Raw genomic sequence first — 22,468 nt, forward strand, 5'->3', positions numbered from 1 at the left:
AACACCTACCACGGGTCCAACCGAGCGACCGTCGAGCAGGCCATTGGGCTGCTGAAGATGAGATTCTGGTGCCTAGATCGATCTGGTGGAGCCCTGCAATATGACCCAGTGACAGTCTCATGTATTGTGGTGGTCTGCTGTGCTCTACAAAATCTAGCACTGCAGAGGGGGGGAAGGCATTGCATCAAGAGGACATGATTGAGCGTCACTCCTCATCCGACAAGGAGGATGTGGAGGAGGATGCTGAGCAAGCAGTGAGGGATGATGAAGCCCACGTACCGGAGGCGAGGGCCATTGAGAGACATGTAAGGGAGGCTCGGGACAATCTTATACATACTCAGTTTCTGCCACCATGAGTCACAGAGTCATTTAAGGGACAGAAGGAGGCCATGCAGCCTATCCGTGTCCATGCCGGCTCACCACAGAACTATCTGTCAGTCCCACTCCCCTGCTCGATCCCTGTAGCCCTGTAAGTCTATTTTCCTCAAGTGGCCATGCAACTTCCTCTTGAAATCATTGATTGTCTCCACTTCCACCACCCTTGTGGGCAGCGAGTTCCAGGTCATTATCACCCACTGCGTAAAAAGGTTCTTCCTCACATTCCCCCTGCATCTCTTGTCTAAAACCTTCAATCTGTGTTCCCTAGTCCTTGTACCATTAGTTAATGGGAACAGGTTTTCCTTGTCTAACTTATCCAAGCCTGTCATAATTTTGTACGCTTCTATTAAATCTCCCCTCAATCTCCTTTGTTTTAAAGAGAACAACCCAAGCTTTTCCAGCCTAACCTTGTTATGCAAATCCTCCATCCCCAGGCAATTCTGGTAAATCTCCTCTGCACCCTCTCAAGGTCGCTCACATTCTACCTAGAGTGTGGCAACCAGAGCTGGATGCAATACTCCAGTTGGGTCCTAACCAGAGCTTTATAAAGGTTCAGTATAACTTCCCTGCTTTTGTACTCAATGCCTCTAGTTATGAAGCCCAAAATCCCATATGCTTTACTAACCACTCTCTAAATCTGTCCCACCACCTTCAAAGATTGATGTATATGCACCAGCAGGTCCCTCTGTTCCTGCACACTCTTTAGAACTGTGCCATTAAGTATATATTGCCTCTCCCTATTCCTTCTGCTAAAATGCATCACCTCACATTTGTCAGTATTAAATTCCATCTGCCACCTCTCTTCCCATCTGCGAGCTGATCTATGTCCTGTTGCAGGTGGTTCATATCATCCTCACTATTTGCCACACCTCCAAGTTTGGTGTCATTGGCAAATTTTGAGATACTATTCTGTATTCCAAGATCCAATTCATTTAGATATAGCAAAAAAATCAGTGGTCCCAGCACCGACCCTTGGGAGCACCACTGTCCACTATCCTTCAGTCTGAAAAGCAGCCATTTACGACGACTCGATGTTTTCTGTCCTTAAGCCAATTTTTTACCCAATTGCACACTGACCCTCCTATTCCATGAGCCTCAATTTTGTTAACCAGTCATTTAGGTGGTACCCTATCAAACGCTTTCTTAAAATCCATATAAACAACATCCACCGAGGCAGAGACTGAAAAGGTGACCTTGAAAATGCCCCATCTGAGACATTTTAACAAGATTGTGCACCGACTTTGACTTAGTCTTAAACAAAGGAATCTGCAATACTTCAGTGAACCAAGATAAGGCACATCAGGACTGTAACACTGTTAAACATTCCTCCCAGAAAACTAAGGTTTTAAAGTGAATTCTTCTTACAACAATCGGACGTAAATGCATGCTATCCTCTAATCTCTATCTTTTCTTGTGTGTCTGCATATGTGTGTCTGTGTGAGTAGGTAAGGTTGTGAACATTTTCGGATATTGATTAATAAACAGTTATCTTTCTTTTTAAACCTACGAGAAAACCTGTCAATTGTCTGTTTATTTATCCGTAAAATGCTCAGGGACTAAACACAATTTTAAAACACTATCTGCGGTCAGTTGAGAGGTGAAAAGTGGAAGTCAACCACACCATTTCCCAGCTGCCTGTAACATTCCGCAGGGCTCCATGAAAGGGAGCAGGATATGGGTAGGCTTCTGAATCTGTGAGTCGGAATCATCAATAAAATACATACAGCAAAAATGTCAATGAAAGTACATAACTCTCCTCAAATGAATCCAATGAAATGGTATTAATCTATCCAAAAAATCTTGGAATGGGGAAATAACATGATCAGCCAACTTTTCTCTACACTACACCCTTCACCAGCTTAACCAGTGAACTAAATATGTCTGTGATCAGTTTCCAAGCTCCAACTCGCACTGACCTCCCACAAACAAGCAAGTCAATAATACAAATTGACTCCGCCTTGCAACTTCCTCCCATTGACCCCATTATTGACAGCTTAGGTCATGGCATTTGCAACAAGAACTATCTAACATCACTCCATTTGAAGATACAGGCCCACAGGAGTGATCATCAATTTGAAGAATTGTAGATGGTACAGACTTGAAAAGGGAATGAAGTCCTCTAGATCAAGCTAACGACAATCTTATACTTCAATGCTATTTTGAGCCATCATCCCCAAATGAAGCAGTCAGGTGTCATTCTGGGGTGCTGAAAAAAGAATGAGGTGTAATATAATAAGCCACCACAGAATGACACCATCATGCCAGGGAAGCATAGCCTGTGGTACCATAAGTTGTAATGTCATTCAAAATATAAAGCTTGGAGTGTAAATAGGTCAATGGGCTCATCAAGACCACTCCACCCTTGAGCCCATGTATGATTATTCTGTTATGGACTTCCCTCCCATAACAATTGCTCATTCTAAGGAATAATAGGTTCCTATCCCTACTTCCCCACGGAAAAAGAAACAAACAGCATTATTAATATATCTGTAATCCTCAATCCTGCTTCTCAAAGTATATTGATCCAATTCTTTTCAAAGGATCAACTGATCAAGAATCAATGCTTTTCTTAGTGTCTTTCCATCTATACATTACGCTGTGGAAATGTCTTTATTGTCCAAATGTCTAATCTTACTCGAGGCTTGTGAATTTTGTACTTGTGTTTAAATGAGCCGTACATTTGATAGTTATGTGCCTAAAATCTTGTATGATCTGGCTTGCTCCTTTCTGCCTGGTGCATGATATTGCAAACAACCTGTGATATTTCCAATAGCAGGTGGTTGAAACACCCGTTACACCACACGCTGACTGTACAAACAATAATGCAGCGATGTAGTGACACACCAATGACGTTTAATGACACACTGTCAACTGCATTGCTACCCTGCTGAGGCACATGACTCGAGTAACAGCTTAAAGCAATTTCTTATCACCATGCCAACAGTATCCACTTGGCAACATCAAGCTGCAAGCCATCACAATGTTTTTAAAAAGAATGTTGCTACCTTGGGGAGGGAACTTGGATACAACGTGAAGCTGTCATCAACAAGCAGCACAATACATTTGAAAGATCCTTACAATAACCAATAAAATATTTTGAAGTAAGCCAACTATTTTACATGGGCAATGGAGGCCAAACAATAAGACACAGGAATAATAACTTGCATGGATAGAGTGCCGTTAAAGTTGAATAAATGCACCTTCCATTCACAGATACATAAAAATGGATGCCAAGTCAAAGAAGATATTAGGACAGTGCCCAAAAGTTTGATCAAAGATGCAGGTTTTAAGGAGGGCCTTAAAGGAGGAGAAATAGGTGTAGGGGCTTAGGACAGAATTCTAGAGTGTGAGGACAAGACAGCTGAAGGCATGGTTGTCAATGGTAGGGTGAAGGGAAGGGGAAATGAAGAATTCAGGAAAGGATTGTAGGGCTGGCAGGTTACAGAGATAGGAGGAGATAAGGCCAAGAAGAGATTTAAACATAAGGATGAGTGTTTTACATTGGAGGCATTGAGCTGCCAGGAGCCAATATGGGTTAGCAAGTACAGGGGTAATTGACAGGAATTGACTGGCCATGAATGGTTCCAAAGTGCTGCAATATTGGTGCCCCCTTTCTCCAGTTGAATCCTGCTGCCTTTCAGGGCAACCAGTTCCATCCCTAGCCATGGGTGAACAAGATTCAGTGCTGGGTAGGATATAGGCATCAGAAATTTGGATGAGCTGACGGTTACATATGGTGGAAGATGTGAAGCTGGCTGGAAGAGCATTGTAATAATCAGGTCTGAAGGTGACATATATATGGATGAGGGTTTCAATGGCAGATGAGTTAAGGCAGGAGTAGAAATGAGTGATGTTATAGGGGTAGGTGTAGGCAATCTTTGATGGAGAGCATATGGGGATCATAAACTCAGCTTGGGGTTGAATAAAGCGCCAAATTTGAAGAGTGTCTTGTTCAGCTTGCAATGGTAATCGAATAGGGGTTGGAATCAACGATGGCTTCATTCTTCCCAATGTTTGACTGCAAGAAATTGCGACTTATCCATGACTGGATATTGGATAAAAAGTTTGACAACTCAGAGGCAGCAGAGGGATCGAGAGAGGTGGTGAAGAGGTAGAGTGGCCCTATGTCTGTGGATGATGTAGTTAAATGGAAGTGTGTCGATTCAGAAGAGGGGGGAGCCAAGGATAGAACTGTGATGGAACTCCAGACATGACACCGCAGGGGTGGGAAGTGAAGCCATTGCTGAAGATATTAAGGCTAAGAACATTACTGTCTGTACAGTCAACATGTGGTTTAACATATTATTTTAACCGCCTATAGAAATAGCACAGTTTTTTTGCAATATCATACACCAAGCCAAAAGTAGCAGGTCAGAGCATACAGGATTTTAGGCACGTAACTATAAAATGTACAGCTCATTTCAACACAAACATTTGGGGAGGCTATAGAGTGCCTGATTGAAAAATCAGGTTCTGCTCCTTGAGCTTGCATTAATGTTCACTGGAACACTGCAGCAGGCCAAGGATATGACAGCAGTGGTGGGGGGGGGGACACTGTTGAAATGGCAAGCACCAGGAAGCTCGGGTTTATGCTTTCGGACTGAGCTGAGGTGTTCCGCAAAGCTGTCACCCAGTCTGCTTTTGTTCTCCCCAATATAGAGGAGACCACATTGTGAGCAGCGAATACAGTATACTAAATTGAAGGAAGTATAAGTAAATCGCTGCTTTGCCTGGAAGGAGTGTTTGGGGCTTTGGACGGTGAGGAGAGAGGAGGTAAAAGGTCAGGTATTACACCTCCTGTGATTGCGTGGGAAGGGGGCAAGGTGCTGTGAGTGATGGAGAAGTGGACTCCCAGTTTCTCCGTCTCCGATGTATTTTTTCTGATGATGCAACCTTCCACAACACCGCTTCTGACATATCTTCTTTTTTCCTCAACAGGGGCCTCAACCGTGGCCGGCCCATTGCTCACGCTTCTGCCCTCATCCCTTCCCCTCCCTCCCACAACCATGACAGGGTTCCCCTTGTCCTCACTTTCCACCCCACCAGCCTCCACATCCAAAAGATCATCCTCCACCATTTCCGCCACCTCCAGTGTGATGCCATTACCAGACACATCTTCCCTTCCCTACCCGTCAGCATTCCAAAGGGATCGTTCTCTCCGCAACACCCTGGCCCACTCCTCCATTACTCCAATACCTCGTCCCCTTCCCACAGCACCTTCCTATGCAATCGCAGGAGGTGTAATACCTGCCCATTTACCTCCTCACCATCCAAGGCCCCAAACACTCCTTCCAGATGAAGCAGCGATTTACTTGTACTTCCTTCAATTTAGTGTTTACTATATTTGCTGCTCACAATGTAGTCTCCTCTGCACTGGGGAGACCAAACGGAGATTGAGTGACGGCTTTGCTGAACACTTCCCCTCAGTCCAAAAGCATGATCCCGAGCTTCTGGTTGCTTGCCACATCAATACATGTCCCTGCTTTCATGCCCACATTTCTGTCCTTAGCCTGCTAGTGTTCCACTGAACATCAACGCAAGCTCAAGGAGCAGCACATGATCTTTCGATTAGGCACTCCACAGCCTCGCGGACTCAACATTGAGTTCAATAATCTCAGGGCATGACTGGCCTTTTTGTTATTTTTAATGATTTTTTTTTTAACCATGTGCCTGTTTTTTCAGGTGGACAGAGCTGCTCATTATTCTGCCATTAACACTCTCTGAATTAATTCTTTGTCTTTCACAAGCATTAACACACTCTTTGTCTTTGTACCTTGACAGCTGGTATTTAATCTCTCCTGTCCTCTGCCCTATCACATCCCACCAAACCTCACCCCCGCCCCCCCTTTCACTTGCTTAAAACCTAATTCTTTTCCAACCATTGCCAGTTCTGATGAAAGGTCACTGACCTGAAACATTAACTCTGCTTCTTTCCACAGATGCTGACTGACTTGCTGAGTATTTCCCACACTTTCTGTTGATTACTTTAAGGATCTTTCAAATGCCTTGTGTTGTTTTGTAGAGGACAATTTCATATTGCATCACAACTTCCTCCCCCAAGGTCGCAACAATCTTTTGAAAAATATTGCGATGACTTGCAGCTTAAATGTTGCCAAGTGTTGGTATGGTGATGAGAGTCTTTCTGATGAGATGTTAAACTTATCCTCTCAGGTAAACATAAAAGATCCCATGACACCATTTGAAGAGCAGGGGAGTTCTTCCCAGTGTCACTAAACCAGTTTTCTTCGGGTCTGTTCACCTGCAGATCAGTGGGCCTTTGAGGTCGAGCTCAGAGGCAGTGGCTAGCATGCAATCAGAATGAAGGACTTTGCGTCTCTTGGGATGATGACACCTCTATAGCCAGCATTCTCTCATTGTCTACGTACGTGCCAGTCAATACGCGGACCCAGCAGCCACTCAAGTGGAGAAGCCTGTCACTTGGTCCAATCAGGAGCCTGTGACCGTGTCACAGCAGCCATCAGTAAAACCACTTGATAGCTCCATGGAGTGCAGATTGGCTGATGTCCGTTATGGCATGAGATGGAACTGGAGGAAAACAACTCCAGGGCTGCAGTGACTTTTACCGCAAAAGGCAGTGAAAGGATTTCTTTGGCGCTTTTCATGAGCTCAGGATATCCAAAAGCGATTTACAGCCAATGAAGTACTTTTGAAGTGCAGTCACTGTTGTACTGCAGGGAAACCTGACAGCCAATTTGCACAGAGCAAGGTTCTAAAAACAGCAGTGAGAATAATTGTTTTCCTGATGTTGGTTGAGGGCTAGATCTTGGCTAGGACACCAGGGAGAATTTCCCTGCTCTTCTCTGAGTAATTCATCTTAGATGGCAGGCGGGACCTCAGTTTACATCTCATCTGAAACGAAAGCATGGCTGACAGAATAGCACTCCCTCAGTCCTGCACTGGAGTGTCAGTCTGGATTTTGTGCTCAAGTCTCTGGAGTGGGACTTAAACCTTCCGATCCCGAGATGAGCATGCTACCACTGAGCTAGGGCTTGCCTTAGATGTTTGCTGCAGGTCATCTTGAACCAGGCGAACAATCCCTACCAATGCAGGAAGAACCACAAACACAGGCACCTTCTTTATAAAGCAGTCTACTTTATTTCAAGACTAATAAAAAATCTTGAGTAGAAGAATATCAACAGTATAAAAAAAGTACAAAACTGGCTCCATAGATCTCTAATACATTACAAAGTGCATCACTAAAATACATCTTGCTGCACTAAACTAAGTCAAGAAGGGAAAGGAGACAGTGGTGTTTTTTTATTGCAGAGAAAAAAAAATAAATAATAATAAATAGAATGACAGGGGGACTAAGCTCAAACACAAAGCCAAAGGAGTGAATTCCAAACCAGACCTAAAGCTCACATTCAATTAGAACTGCACAGCCAGAGACTGAATCATGCCTGAACAGAAGGTATGTGGGTGAGGTGGTTGGTGCAATTTCATGCACCCTTTCCCAACATGCTTAATGTGTGCGCACACAAAAAGCACAACCCAACAAAAAACCCGTGTAGCAACCATAATTTGATAATGAACACCGGCAACTCTACAATGAGTATGCTCAGTCGGGAGCACAGAAACAGGAAATAAAACAGAGGCTGAAGTTTAACCCCCTTCTACCACCCCTCAAATTTGTGAATGGCAAAATTTGGATGACAGAAGCTAAATTCTGGACTCCCTGAAACCTGTCCACTGTAATGGTTACTGCCTGTCACCTTGGCAACTGCAAATAAAATGGTATCTCAGCCCAGAAGGTGCCCATTGTGTGCTTGCTCCTCATTGAGGCTATCTACTCTAATTGCATTCCCCTGCGTTTTTATAAAGTCATACAGCACAGAGGGAGACCATTCAGCCCCTCATGCCTGTTCAGGCTCTTCCGAAAGAGCTGTCCAATTAGTCCCACGCCTCTGCTCTTTTCCCACAGCCCTGCAAATATTGATGCGCGCATTCATTTTCATGACATGTGATGTCTTTGCAAGACGGAGCCCCTCATCAGCAGTGAGCTGTTTGTAAGTCATCTAGTTTTCCTTGCATTTGCACACATTTTCTGCATTATATCAAATCAAACAGGCTGATGACTCTATTTGTTTAGCTGCAGAGAACCGGGCTAGCAGTCAGAACACTTTTCAAAGACATGAGTTTGTTGAGCTCAAGCTGGAAATCTGCAGCTGGCATCAGTACTACTGAGCTGTGTTGGTGGGGAAACAATGTGGTCAATTTCAGGTGGGGGGGGGCATTCTCCCATTTGTCAATCATAATTTCTGTGGTTCTTCCACCAAGGTTCTAGTTACTGGCCATGGAAACTAACCTTTCCACAACCACCCCCCTGCACCAAAGCCAGTCAGATTCCTTCTGGACAGGGTGTGTAGTGTGGAGGCTGGAGAAAAGAGGATCTGAGCTACCTCCTATGGTCAGACAGCCTGGCAGCTCCCATGCATGAGGAATAGCCACATGGGTAAAGAGCTGGTAGCAATGGTACTGTGCCTTCAGCAGAGGGCAAAATGGCAGTGGGGGAAGGGAAGTGGTGTTTGACCTTTGGTTTATTATGTCAAAACGACAGCAAGTCCAGTGGCCAAAAACAACACACTCCGAATAGCCCTCTTTAAAGCAAAATGATAGATTTAAAATGGTAAGAATGGTAGCTTTGACTGCAATTGTTTTTCTGCCTTTGTCTGTTTGGGAACTGTCTCAACACAATTGGAGCGGACAAGACCTGTTTTAGTAATAGTTGGGATTATGCCAACAAAAGTCTTGGGCATGTTTCCCTTACGTCCCCCCCCCCTCCCCAAATGGCTGCTGTGGGGAAGAATGTGTCTTCAATTCCGGGGAGGTGATCTGGTGGTGGGGGATCGCACGGCCATTGTCGAGTGGCTCTGATTCTCATCCCTTTGAAATTGCCAGGTGACCCACTCACCAGATTGCGATGAAGGCAAAAATGTCTCAATTATATTATACTACAATGAGCACTAAGCAACAAGAGAGCTTTTCCTCTGCGGCTAACAGGCCTACTATAAATGAGGTTCGGTGATTTCACGTCACGTGAAGAAGCTACAAGTATTTTCTGGCTCCGCTTTGCTACATTCGATTTTACTTTACAAAGTGCCAGGCTAAGTGTTTAAGGCGTTATCTTTCCTCCAATGTTCTCAGCTCCTGCCCTGACGACAGGGCTCAACAGACCCCTCCACGTCCCACTAACATCCCCAACCTCATGCACGAGGGCTAGGCAGGATATTGTATCGTGGAGGGCACTATAACACAAACCCCCAATCCCGTTCTCTTCCAATGGGCAGTGATAAAAAACAGGAGCTCACAGTTGGCTCTCAACACCTGCCTCCCCCACCCCTTTCCTAATCTATGGCAGAAATGGAGACCAATAGTAACACCTATAGCCTGATCAGCCAACTCAGCAGGGACAAGGAATCAACACTTGGGTCCGTCCTGGTCCACGGGGCTCAACAACTCACTGGGCAAAACTCATTGAGACAGAACACAAAAGGGACAACCTGGCAGCTCACAGACAGTCAACACAACCAACGCTTTCTAAACACAAGGGAACAAGTCACATTTTATATTACAAACCTCACTCACTTTGCAAATTTTGCTCACCCTGCATGAAAAAAGTCCATTGATAATAAATGAAATAAACCCTAAATAAAAGCACTTTACAGGTGCGCTCCACTCCACTTAATATGCGTGCAGCTCATGAAATATTACAACATTTACAGTTTTGTTTTTTTACACATCAAATCAACTGACCCCTAGCAAAAATAAAAAGAAGGAAAATCGTCAGTCTTTTGGGAAGGTCAGTTCATTTACAAAACAAATGCAGTTTGCCCTTTTTGGGCAGTTTTTCTATTCAGTTCATCCTTCTGGCAACACATTCTTTTCAATGTACTTTGCCCCATTCAGTGTGTCTCTCTCTCTCTCTCTCTCTCTATACCCCTCTCTGTTTGAATAAGCCAGTTCACCATTCGTCATCCTTCGAAGCGGATGGGGACTGAGCCGTCTGTTGCTCTGGGGCTTCCACCACTGTCTTCTTATTGGCACAGCAGGGCTTGAAGAGATGAGGGTCAATTAACACCTCTCCAAACCGACCCTTGTAGATGATTCCGCAGCATACCTTTTGCCTGTAGAATAATAGGGGAGAAAGTTTATGCGGGCAGCAAAAGACTAGCTGTTCATTCAAGTCTGCCCCACGCTCATGATGCCTGGAGAATTGTGACAGGATACTTCCTAACCCCGCCCCTTTACTCATCTAATCTCCTGAAAGGGGCAAAAAAAAAAACGAGAGAAACCCAGAGCTATTAAAGGAAATTACTCTGGAAAATTCCTCTCCGAGCCCCCCAAACACCTTTAATGCTGTAACAAGTCCCAAGGCACTTCACAGGAGCATAGCCGGACAAAAAAAAAAATTGATTTCATGTCATATAAGGAGCTACTGGGACAGGTGACCAAACGTTTGGTCAAAGAGGTAGGTTTTATGGAGTAACAAATCTCTCCACCTCTCCTCCTTTTATAAAGGGTATTCTAGAGCTTAGGGCCTAGACGGCTGAAGGCACAGCCACCAACGGCGTGGAGAAGGAAGTGGGAAAGCATAAGAGGCAAGATTTGGAGGAATGTAGCGTTCTCAGAGGGTTGTAGAGCTACAGAGATTACAAACCTAGGACAGGTGAGGTCATGGAAGAATTTGAACTCGAAGATGAGAAGGAAGAATTTGAGCTGTTGGTGGACCAAAAGCCAGTGTAGGCCAGTGAACATAGGGAGTGATGGGTGAATGGGAATTGGTGCGATTTAGGAAATGGGCAGCAGAGTTTTGGATGAGTTTATGCAGGATGAAGATGGGAGGCTGGCATGGAGAACACTGGAGCAATTAAGGCTAGAATTAACAAAAGTGCAGGTGAGAGTTTCAGCAGCAGATGGATTGGGGCAGTGGCAGAGATGAGCAAAGGTACAGATTTTCTTTTATTCATTCTTAGGTTGTGAGCATTGCTGGCAAGGCCAGCATTTATTTCCCATCCCTAATTGCCCTTGAAAAGAGGGTGGTGAGACGACTTCTTGAACTGCTACAGTCCATGTGGTGTCGGTAAACCCATAGTACTTTCTGCAGTGGCTAGATACAACGGTGTGCCTTGCTACACCATTTAAGAGGGCAATTTGGAGCCAACCACACTGGTGTGGGTTTGTAGTCACATGTTGGTCAGACCAGGTAAGGATGGCCAATTTTCCCTCCTGAAGGACAATAGAGAACCAGATGGGTTTTTACAACAATCCAATAGTTTAATGATCATTATTAATGAGACTAGCATTTTATTCTAGATTTATTCATTGATTTTAAATTCCCCCAGCTGCCATGTTGGAATTTGAACTTGTGTCTCCGGAGCAGTAGTCCAGGCCTCTGGAATACTAGTCCAGTAACATTACCACTATGTTACTGTCCCCCGAATTAATGGGGAAGTATGACGGCTTCGGGATGGAGAAATATAGGATTAAAAGTTCTGCTCAGTGTCAAATTGGATGCCCAAGGTGCAAATGGTTTATTTCAACCTAAGACAGCGGCCAGGGAGGGGGATGGGATCGGTGGCTAGTTAATGGAATTTGCGGCAAGGACCATGGACAATGGTTTCGATCTTACTGATATTTAACTGGAAGAAATTTCAGCTGAACTGGGACTATAGCAGCCCCATCATCTTCTCAAGGGAACTAATGATCTCATCTCATAGTGAGGAAACCTTCAGGGAAAAGTGATCATAGTATGATATAATTTGATATTGAGTTTGAGAGTGATAAGGTTAAGTTTGACAAAGATAAATTGGGAAATTAGATTAAAAGGTATGATGGTAGATATGCAATGACAAACATGTAAGAAATACTCCATGATTCGCAACGAATATACATTCCATTGTGAAATTAAAAGAATCCATGGGAAAAGAGATGCATCAGTAGCAAATTAAAGAGGTTAAGAATGCTATTAGAATAATGGAAGACACTTAAAATATTGTCAAGAAGAGTAGTAAGGCTGAGGATTGAGAGAGTTTTAGAAATCGGCAAAGGATGACCCAAAAATTGAAAAAGAGGGAGAAAATAGAAAGAGAGTAAACTAGCAAGAAATATAAAAACAGATTGCGAGAGCTTCTACGTATGTAAAAAGGAAGACAGTAGCAAAAGTAAATGTGAGTCGCTTAGAGGCAGAAACATGATCAATTAAAATGAGGAATAAGGAAATAGCAGACATTAAATAAATATTTTGCATTTGTCTTCACAGTAGAAGACACAATAAAATACCAGACATAGTGGGGAACCAAGGATCTAAAAGAGTGAGGAACCTAAAGTAATTATTAGTAAATAAAAACTACTGGAGAAATTAATGGGACGAAAAGTTAATAAATCCCCTGCACCGGATGGCCCACATGCTAGCATTTTAAAAGAAGTGGCTGGGAATAGTAGATACACTAGTTGTGATCTTCCAAAATTCCCTTCATTCTGAAAGGGTCCTTGTGGATTGGAAGGTAGCAAATTCAGGAAAGGAAGGAGATAGAAAACAGGTCAGTTGGCCTGACATCAATTGTTGGGAAAATGCTGGAATCCATGATTAAGGAACTGGTAACAGGACACTTAGAAACTCGTAATATGATTAGGCAGAGGCAACATAGATTTATAAAAGTAAAATCATGTTTGACAAACCCATTCGTGTTTTCTTTCGAGTATGTAACTAACAGGGTAACTAAAAGGGAACCAGTAGATGTAGTACATTTAGATTTTCAAAAGGCTCTTGATAAGGTGCACTTAAAAGGTTGTTGCACAGGATAAGGACTCATGGGGTTGCGGTTACTATATTAGCATGGATAAAGGATTGGTTCAAAGATATAAAACAGAGAGTAGGAATAAACAAATAATTTTCAGGTTGGCTGATTGTTACTAGTGGAGTGCTACCAGGATCAGTGATGGAGCCTCAGCTAGTTACAATCTATATTAATGACTTACACGGAGGGACCGAGTGTAATGTATCCAAGTTTGCAGATGATACAAAGCTCGGTGGGAATGTAAGCTGTGGGGAGGACACAAAGAGGCTGCAAAGGAACATAAATCGGTTGAGTGAGTGGGCAACTTGGTGACAGATGGAGAATGATGGGGGAACTGTGAAGTTATTCACAGGCACTAAGAATAGAAAAACAGAATTTTTTTTAAATGGTGAGAAACTATTATAATGTTGGTGTTCAGAGGGACTTGGGTTTCCTTGCGCACAAAACACAGGAAGTCAGCATGCAGGTACAGCAAGAAATTAGGAAGGCAAATGGCATGCTGACTTTTATTGCAAGAAGGTTGCAGTACAAGAGTAAGAAAGTGTTGCAATATTACCTGGCTTTGGTGAGACCACACTTAAAAAATTAAAATAAAAGCTGGAGGCCCTTTCCCATCACCCCCCACCAAAGTTTGTCTTTGGGCCTATCAAACCAAAATAAACTTTATTCCCAACCTGAACTTGCCCCCACAACCTTGCTACCTTTGGCCTTCAACCCCTTGCCACCATTCCCTCAGCCAATACAAAGTGTCTTCCACGCTCCCCCGTCCCCCCGCCCTAATAATTTCACCCCTCCCCACCAGTGTCATGCCTCCGAACAGAGTTCCGAAGCCACGGGAGTTCCAGCCGGCGGCCAGAATATCGGTGTGGGACGGCCGCGGGGACAAGGTAAGTTAATTTGCATGTGTTGAACGTAATTTTAATATTAAAATGAAGGACTCGCCTCAGCCGGTAAAATGCAGCAGAGCCTTCTTGGCATTGGGGGTCATGTTAGGTCTCTCCCAGAAGAATTTTCCGGGCCCCCCTCCCCCACCCTCCTCGCCACAACCCTCGACGTGGATGGCTAATAAAATTCAGCCCCTGGAGTACTGGATACAGTGTTGGTTTCTGTACATAAGGAAAGACATACTTATCTTTGGGAGTGGGGAGGGGGGACGGTGTAACAAAGGTTTGTTAGATTAATTCCTGGGGGGGGGGGGGAGAGGGTTATCTGATGGGGACAAATTGAGTACAGCGAGTACATTATTCGATATACTGTCTGGAGTTTAGAAGAATGAGAGGTGATCTTATTGAAACATATAAGATTCTAAAGGCCTGACAGGGTACATGCAGGGAGGCTGTTTCCCCCTGGCTGGGGAGTCTAGAACTAGGGGGCATAGTCTTATGCTAAGCAGGTGACCATTTAGAACCAAGATCAGGAGGGATTTCTTCACTCCAACGTTAGGGAATCTTTGGAATGCTATACCCCAAAGGGCTGTGGCTCCTCAGTCGCTGAATATATTAAAGACTGAGATCAATAGATTTTTGGACTCTAACGGAATCAAGGGAAATGGGGTTAAGGCGAGAAAGTGGAGTTAAGGCAGATGATCAGCCATTGAATGGCAGAGCTGGTAACAAAGACAATATAATAATTGCGGGGGACTTTAATCTTCATAGAGACTGGAGAAATCAAAGTGGCAAAGGTAGTCTGGAAGATAAATTTGTGGAATGCTTTTGAGAGTTTCCTGGAACAATATGTTGCAGAAACAACTAGGGATAAAACTATTTTAGATCTAGTATTGAGCAATGAGGCAGAGTTAATTAGTAATCACATAGTAAAAGATCCTCTGGGAAAAAGTGATCATATGGATTGAATTCCATATTATGTTTGAAAGCAACATACTCCAGTCCCAAACAAGAATCTTAAACAAAGCCAATTACATAGGTATGAGGGGAGAGCTGGCTGAGGTTGATTGAGTAAATAGACTGAAAGGGAGTGGGAAACATTTAAAGAAACCATTTAAAATGTTCAACAAAAATACATTCCATTAAAAAACAAAAACACGAGAAAGATCCATCCATGGTTTACTAGTGAAGTTAAGCACGGTATAGAAGCAGCTTATAATGTTGCAAAGAATAGTAGTAAGCCTGAGGATTGAGAGTGTTTTAGAAACCAGCAAAGATCGCCCAAAAGGTTGATTAAAAAAAAGGGAAAAAATAGAATGAGAGTAAACTAGCCAGGAATACAAAAACAGGTTGTATGAGCTTTTACAAGTATATAAAAAGGAGAGCAGATACGTAAATGTTGGTCCCTTAGAGGCAGAGACAGGAGAAATTATCATAGCGAAAATTGAACAAATATTTTCTGTCTGTCTTCACAGTAGAAGATACAAACTACATACTAAAAATAGAGGGTAACCAAGGGGCTAAAAGGAATCTACTAAGAGGAACTTAAAGTAATTAATATCAACAGCGAAAAATTATTGGAGAAACTTAAGGGACTAAAGGCCAACAAATCCCCAGGACCTGATGGCCGACATCCTAGGTTTCTGAAAGAGGTAGCTGCAGAGATAAATTATGCACTGGTTATGATTTTCCAAAATTCCCTAGACTCTAGAACGGTCCCAGCGGATTGGAAGTTAGCAAATGTAAGCGCTATTCAAGAAAGAAAACAAGCCTGTTAGCCTGACATCAGTCGTCGGGAAAATGCTAAAATCTATTATTAAGGAAGTCTTAACAATGCACTTCAAAAATTATGATATGATCTGAAACATCAACACAGTTTAACGAGAGGGAAATCCTCTTTGACAAATTTATTAGAGTTTTTGAAGATGTAACTAGGAGGGAGATAAAGGGAAACTAATAGATGTAATATACTTGGATTTCCAAAAAGCATTCGATAAGGTGCCACACAAAAGGTTAATGTGTAAGATAAGGGAGTTGAGGCAATATATTAGCATGGATCGAGGATTGGTTAATAGACAGGAAACAAAGAGTAGGGATTAACAGAGCAGTTTCATGTTGGCAGGCTATAACAAGTGGAGTGCCACAAGAATCAGTGCTGGGGCCTCAACTATTTACAATCTGTGTTGATGACTTAGACCAAGAGACAGATAGTAATGTATCTAAGTTTGCTGATGATACAATGCTAGGTGGGAATGTAAGCAGTGAGGAGTACACAGAGAGGCTGCAAAGAGATATAGACAGGTTAAGTGAGCGGGCAACAAGGTTGCAGATGGAATATAATGTGGGGAAGTGTGAGGTTATTCACTTTGGTAGTAATAGAAAAGCACAATATTTTTTAAAAGGCGTAAAATTTGTAAATCCTGATGTTCAGAGGGACTTGGGTGTACTCGTAAAAGGAACACAAAGTTAGCATGCAGGTACATCAAGCAATTAGGAAGGCAAATGGCATGTTGGCTTTTATTGCAAGGGGATTGGAGTACATGAATAAGGAAGTCTTGCTAAATTGTACAGGGCTTTTGATGAGAACACACCTGGAGTACTGCGCACAGTTTTGGTCTCCATATCTAAGGAAGGATATACTTGCCTTGAAGGCAGTACAGTGAAGGTTCACTAGACTGGTCCGTGGGATGAGAGGGTTGTCTTACGGTGAGTAAATTGGACCTATGCACTCTGGAGTTTAGAAGAATGACAGGTGATCTCATTGAAATATACAAGAATCTGAAGGGGCTTGATAGGATAGACACGGAGAGGTTGTTTCCCCTGGCTGGGGAATCCAGAACATGGGGACACAGTCTCAGGATAAGGGGTCTATTATTCAGGACTGAGATAAGGAGAAATTACTTCACTCAAAGGGTTGTGAATCTTTGGAATTCTCTACCCCAGAGGGTTGTGGGTGCTCCATCGTTGAATACATTTAAGGCTGAGAGAGAGATATTTTTGGTCTCTCAGGGAATCAAGGGATATAGAGAGCAGGCAGGAAAGTGGAATTGAGGCAGAAGATCAGCCTTGATAGTACTGAATAGCGGAGCAGGTTCGAGGGGCCATACAGTCTACTCCTGCTCCTATTTTTAATGTTCTTATGAGCAAGCTTGAGGGGCTGTTTGGCCTATTCCTGTTCCTATTTCTTATATTCTTATGATGGGCAATAAACACCAGCCTTGCCAGCAATGCCTACATCACAAGGATTTTTTTTAAAAAGTGATTGCTTCCAATTGAGCCAAACAGTAGTGTTTGATGAAGCTTTGTCATTGGATTCTAGATTCAAAGCTTTGGTCAAACACCATGCTTCTTGCATTACCTTATCACCAATCTTAGATCAAATGTCACAGGAAGCTTTGCATTTCGTAAACAAACAACAGTAACAATACTTAGCATATTGATTCACTCAAACACAAAAGTAGCTTTGAATTTTTAAATATTCTGTACCAGTTCCAAAGTAATCTGCCTTGCCTCAGTGGATAGCATTCTCACCTCTAATGCTGGAGGTTGAGAGTTCAATTCTCAGTCCAGAGACTTGATACATAACCTAGGCTGACAGTACAGTGCAGTACTGACTCAGTGCTACACTATTGGAGGTGCTGGCTTTCAGATGAGAAGTTTAAATGAGGACCTGTCTGCCACTTTGGACGGGTATAAAAGACCCAATGGCAATATTTTGAAGAGCAAGGAAGTCTTCCCAATTTTCCAGCCACGATCCCTCAAGCAAAATCACGAAAAAACAGATTATCTAATCGTTACCATACTGCTGTAATAATTACCACATTTCGCAATCTCCGTCCATCCCAAAGTGCTTTATAGGCAATGAAGTACTTTATGAAGGGAAAGCAGTGTTGTAATGTAGGGAACGTGGCATCCAATTTGTGCACAGCAAGCTCCCACAAAGAGCAGTTATAATGCGCTGGATTTTACCTTAGGCGGACGGGAATTCGCCACCGGCGTAAAAGTCGGTGGCGAGCCCGCTTCCGCCTAGCCCAGGGCTCGCCCCGCTTTTTATGGGTCCCCGGGCTTTAATTGTCCCAAGGCGGGACTTCCACCCGCTTGAAGGAGGAAGTCCTACCTCAGTGAGCTGCCGGCCAATCAGCGGGCTGGCAGCTCTTAATCCCAGCAGCACCGGGAGTGGTGGCCACTGCTGGGACTGCTGTCCAGTCGACGACACGGAGCCAGGAGGGAAAGTAAGTTGGGCATGCCACACCAGGGAGATCGGTTGTGCCCAGGTGAGGCTAGGGTGGCGGTTTGGGGTCGGTGGGGGGGCGCCTTGGGTCCCGGGAGTGGGTTGGGAGGCAGGGCGTCCCTCAATCGGGCACCCTGTGCCCAACTGCCATGGCCCCGCGCCCCGAAAGGCAACAGCCAACGCTGGGCAGCCTTTCACATCCCAAGCACGCCTGCTTGCCACGGGTAAAATACCTGCCGAGGCGGTTGAGGGCCCTTATGTGGCCACCTAAGGGCCTTGATTGGCCTCAGGCGGGTGAGCCATTTCCCCCCCACCTGACTGCCATAAAGTTAACTGGAAGTGGGAGCGGGAAGGCCTCCCGGAGCCTCCCGCTCAATTTTACGCCGCCCCAACGCCACCATCCGACCCGCTGGGGCATCGTAAAATTCCAGCCAATGACTCGATAAGCTGTTTGAGGGATAAATATTGGAAGGCCACTGCAGAGATCTTCCCTGCTTTTCTTCAAAGCAGCGTTGTGGGATCTTCTACGTCCATCTGAGAAGGCCTTGGCTTAACCTCCATTTCAAGCTCTACACGCAGTTCGCTCAATAAAATTCTGATTGACTGTCCGACGCAACTGTGAACTAAGATACGGATGACAGTAGCGTCAAAAATATACGTGCTTACTCTACCTTTTCCAGTAAGTGAGGTCTAAGAAGGAGAAGACAGGCACCCTGTTTGATCCGGAAGCCATCTCTGCATCAGAGCCCTCATCCGAGTGATTACTGTAACAGGGAGACTGTGCAGGAGACATACTGGAGGTGGTACTGTGGGCATCAGAGTCTGTAGTTAAACAAGAAAGCCGTTACAGTTAGTAGATCAATGGTTGCTAAAATCATTCTGAGCATATTTTAACACTGCCAATGCATCAAACTCCAAACTGTTCCATTTATTTAAATGTATAAACCTGTAGGAACATATGAAGTGGAATAGGCCACTGAGCCCCTTGAGTCTGTTCCACTATTCAGTTAGATCAAGGTTGCTCTGTATTCTAACTCCATTTACCCACCTTGGTTTTTACTTCAAGTGCACAGAACTGAGCCTTCGCCAAAATCTAGATATTCCTCAGGTTCTGGGATGTTTTGACAGCTTTGTTTGTCACTCTTATTTACTGAGCTATACAAATGCACCATAGGAAAAACTGTTTCATAGATTCCTATTCTATTCCTATTCCTATTCCAGGCTATTGGGGTCAGCTCTTGCAAAAAGCTGATCAATTAGTCCAACCCCCCTGCTCTTTCCCCATCGCCCTGCATTTTTTTCTTTTTCAAGTATATATCCAATTCACCTTTTGAAAGTTACTGAATCTGCTTCCTCCACCTATTCAGGCAATGCATTCTGGATCATCATAAATCGCTGCTTAAAAAAAAAATTCTCCTCATCTTCCTTCTGGTTCTTTTGCCAATTACTTTAAATCTGCGTCCTCTAGTGGAAACAATTTCTCCCTACTTACTCTATCAAAACTACTCACAATTTTGATTTTGAACACCTCTATTAAATATCTCCATAACATTCTCTGCTTTTCAGGAGGACAACCCCAGGTTCTCTAGTCTCTCCATATAACTGAAGCCCTCATGCCTTATACCATTCTAGTAAATCTCCTCTGCACGCTATCCAAGGCCTTGACATCCTTCCTGAAGTGTGTCCAAAATTGGACACATACTCCAGGTGAGGCCTAACTAGGGATTTATAAATTTTTAGCATAAGTTAAACTCCAGAAAGCCAGGTGGTGAAGGACAGAACTGGAGCCAATCTTTTCACACTCCTATACGCATTTATTTACAGAGATACACATTACAAACATGCACCTCCTCGCTCAACAACCACAGTTTCAGTCTGTTCCTATTTATAGGGGCACAGTGAATCACCAGTTAATGCCCACCATTTGCATATAATTAATACACAATTAACAGGAGAGGGTCGTGGGGAATGGAAAGGACCGAATATGGTAATATTTCGTGATGGTAAGACAGTACCTTATCAAACAGTACATCGAACTGCAGCTATAGTGTGTCGATGGTGGCTAATGAGCCCAGTGGCAGCAACACCAGTCAAGTAGGCTGTTCTGTCTTGGAGGGTGTTGATCTTTTTCAGTACACTTAACCAGGCAACTGGTGAATTCCATCATACACCCGACTCAAATCTTGTAGACGTGAGAGGCTTTGAGGGGTCAGGAGGTGAGTACCCAGCCTGCTCTTGTAGTCACAGTGTTACTATAGCTAGTCTAGTTCAGCTTTTGGCCAATGGTGACACCACTGCCACCCCGGGGTACACCACCCATCACTTCCACCCTCCCCCCCACCCAGGCCCTTTGGGGATATTGATGTTGGGGGACTCGGATGGAGCTGTTGAAGGTCAGCAGGAGGTGATTTGCCCTTTTCTTGTTGGGGATGATCATTTCCTGGCATTTATGTGCCATGAATATTAGCTGCCAATTCTCAGCCCAAGCGTGGATGATATCCAGGTTCTGAAGTTGTGAATGAGCACTGCAAAATCTTCAGTCAACAGCTCACTCCTGTATGGGGAAGACCATCAATAAAGCAGCTGAAGATGGTTGGGCCAAGGACATGGCTTGAGGAATACTGGCAATCAATGTACTGGGGCTGAGATACTTTTCATCAGATAGATGCAAGTGAAGGTATTGAATTATTGCAGACATGTCAGCACTTTCGGCACCAGGCTGTCTGCAAACTGCACTCTCAGAACGAGAAGGTCACTCAATGAACTGGAGAATGAAACAATATCGCAAGATGCAAAGATACTTACTCTGCCGTTTGAGCTCTTTCTGAATCTTGCTGATTTGACTGGCTTTTATTCTGTTCCCAGTGAGAGATTTTGCCTTTTTGGGCTTCAACGCTGTCTTCAAACTTGGTCCTGCTCGAACATCAACCACCTGCAAGACACAACAGTCCGTGCATACAGTTACTGCTGCTCATACCGCCAAGACCTCCACTCCAACCCACCCAATGCTGGGAATCAATTTAAACTGACAGTAGGGCAAACTGCTGTTGTATCTTTGCACTCTTCCCTGGGAGAGAACAGTATGAAGTAGAAGAATTCACAAGCTGATTAATAATCTGACAGGGCAGCATTCATAGCTGCTTTACATCTTCACACTTGTAAATTCCTGGCGGAAATGTTGAACATAGATTTTAAAATTTTATTTACAGTCTACAGTCAATTCAAAGCTGCTTATTTCAAATGATCTAATAATTCAATTTTTTTTGGTTAAGAACTAAGCCCCACTGTGCTGTATTATTTACATTGCTCGAATCAGATTATTGGATTATTTTTGAATACAAAAAATGACAATGAATTACCAGTTGTCTTGTATAAATGTGCATGTGCATACTGCCACACACACACATATATATATATACACTCAACCCATGGTATACAGTTCTAATCTGTTCAGCTGCTGTCAGACAGCCTGAATATAACACCATAATAAGTCTACCCCAACAACTCCATATTGCGGCACCAATTCCCCACTCGGCCCTGTCACTGTACTTACATGATTCCAGTTCTTTTTGGAACCAACAGGGAGCTTCTTCCACCGTTTCACCAACAGCACACAGGCATTGCAGATCTCTCCTGAACGGGCTTCATTTAACCTTTGGGAGTTGCAAAAATCACGAGAGAATAATGAGCAAATCTGACATGAATAGGTCTGTCCACAAAAAGATTACGATTTTTTTTTGCTTTCGTTTTATTGGGTTTCCCCCTCCTTACCCAAAGCAGCTCTGAAAGTCTTTCTCGTAGCGTTTGCTGTCAGTGAATCGTGAACTTGATGACTTGGCCCGGCAGATGCAGCAGCCATCCAGGCTCCGGTACATCTTAGGCTTGTGGAAGCCGAACATCTTCTGGCCAACTTAAAACAAAACACACGCCCTGAAAATGGGAGTTGAGCCATTTACACTTGAAACATAAAACTGTGGCCAGCGACAGGAAAAGTGACTTCAGATTGAACCACCATCAATTTCAAAGCCTGGTTGAGCACTCGTGTTTAACGTAAACAGGAAGCTCAACGTGGAGCTAAATTACTCCTCAACAGACCTGCAGAACTAACTCACAGGGTGTATATGCCCGTGACTGAGAAACCGGGTCTTCATATTATT

General features: G+C 43.8%; 1 protein-coding gene across 4 annotated transcripts in view; it reads right to left on the reverse strand.

Moving 5' to 3' along the window:
* Positions 1-7,471: 7,471 nt before the first annotated feature.
* The window catches only part of sinhcaf (SIN3-HDAC complex associated factor), a 29,722-nt gene continuing 14,725 nt past the window's right edge, over positions 7,472-22,468 (reverse strand). For 2 of the 4 annotated variants that reach the window (XM_068051027.1, XM_068051030.1), the window contains 5 exons: positions 22,083-22,221; positions 21,865-21,964; positions 21,117-21,243; positions 18,983-19,133; positions 7,472-10,523 (listed from right to left, as the gene is read on the reverse strand). In XM_068051027.1, the coding sequence (XP_067907128.1) occupies positions 10,361-10,523; positions 18,983-19,133; positions 21,117-21,243; positions 21,865-21,964; positions 22,083-22,210 (669 nt within the window). In that variant the 5' untranslated portion in view covers positions 22,211-22,221 and the 3' untranslated portion in view covers positions 7,472-10,360. Of the gene's footprint in view, positions 10,524-18,982; positions 19,134-21,116; positions 21,244-21,864; positions 21,965-22,082; positions 22,242-22,468 lie in introns of all 4 variants that reach the window. The other 2 variants (XM_068051028.1, XM_068051029.1) reach the window with 1 other exon arrangement.

This window comes from Heterodontus francisci, chromosome 18 (genome assembly GCF_036365525.1).
Source record: "Heterodontus francisci isolate sHetFra1 chromosome 18, sHetFra1.hap1, whole genome shotgun sequence".
Classification (NCBI taxonomy): Eukaryota; Metazoa; Chordata; class Chondrichthyes; order Heterodontiformes; family Heterodontidae; genus Heterodontus; species Heterodontus francisci.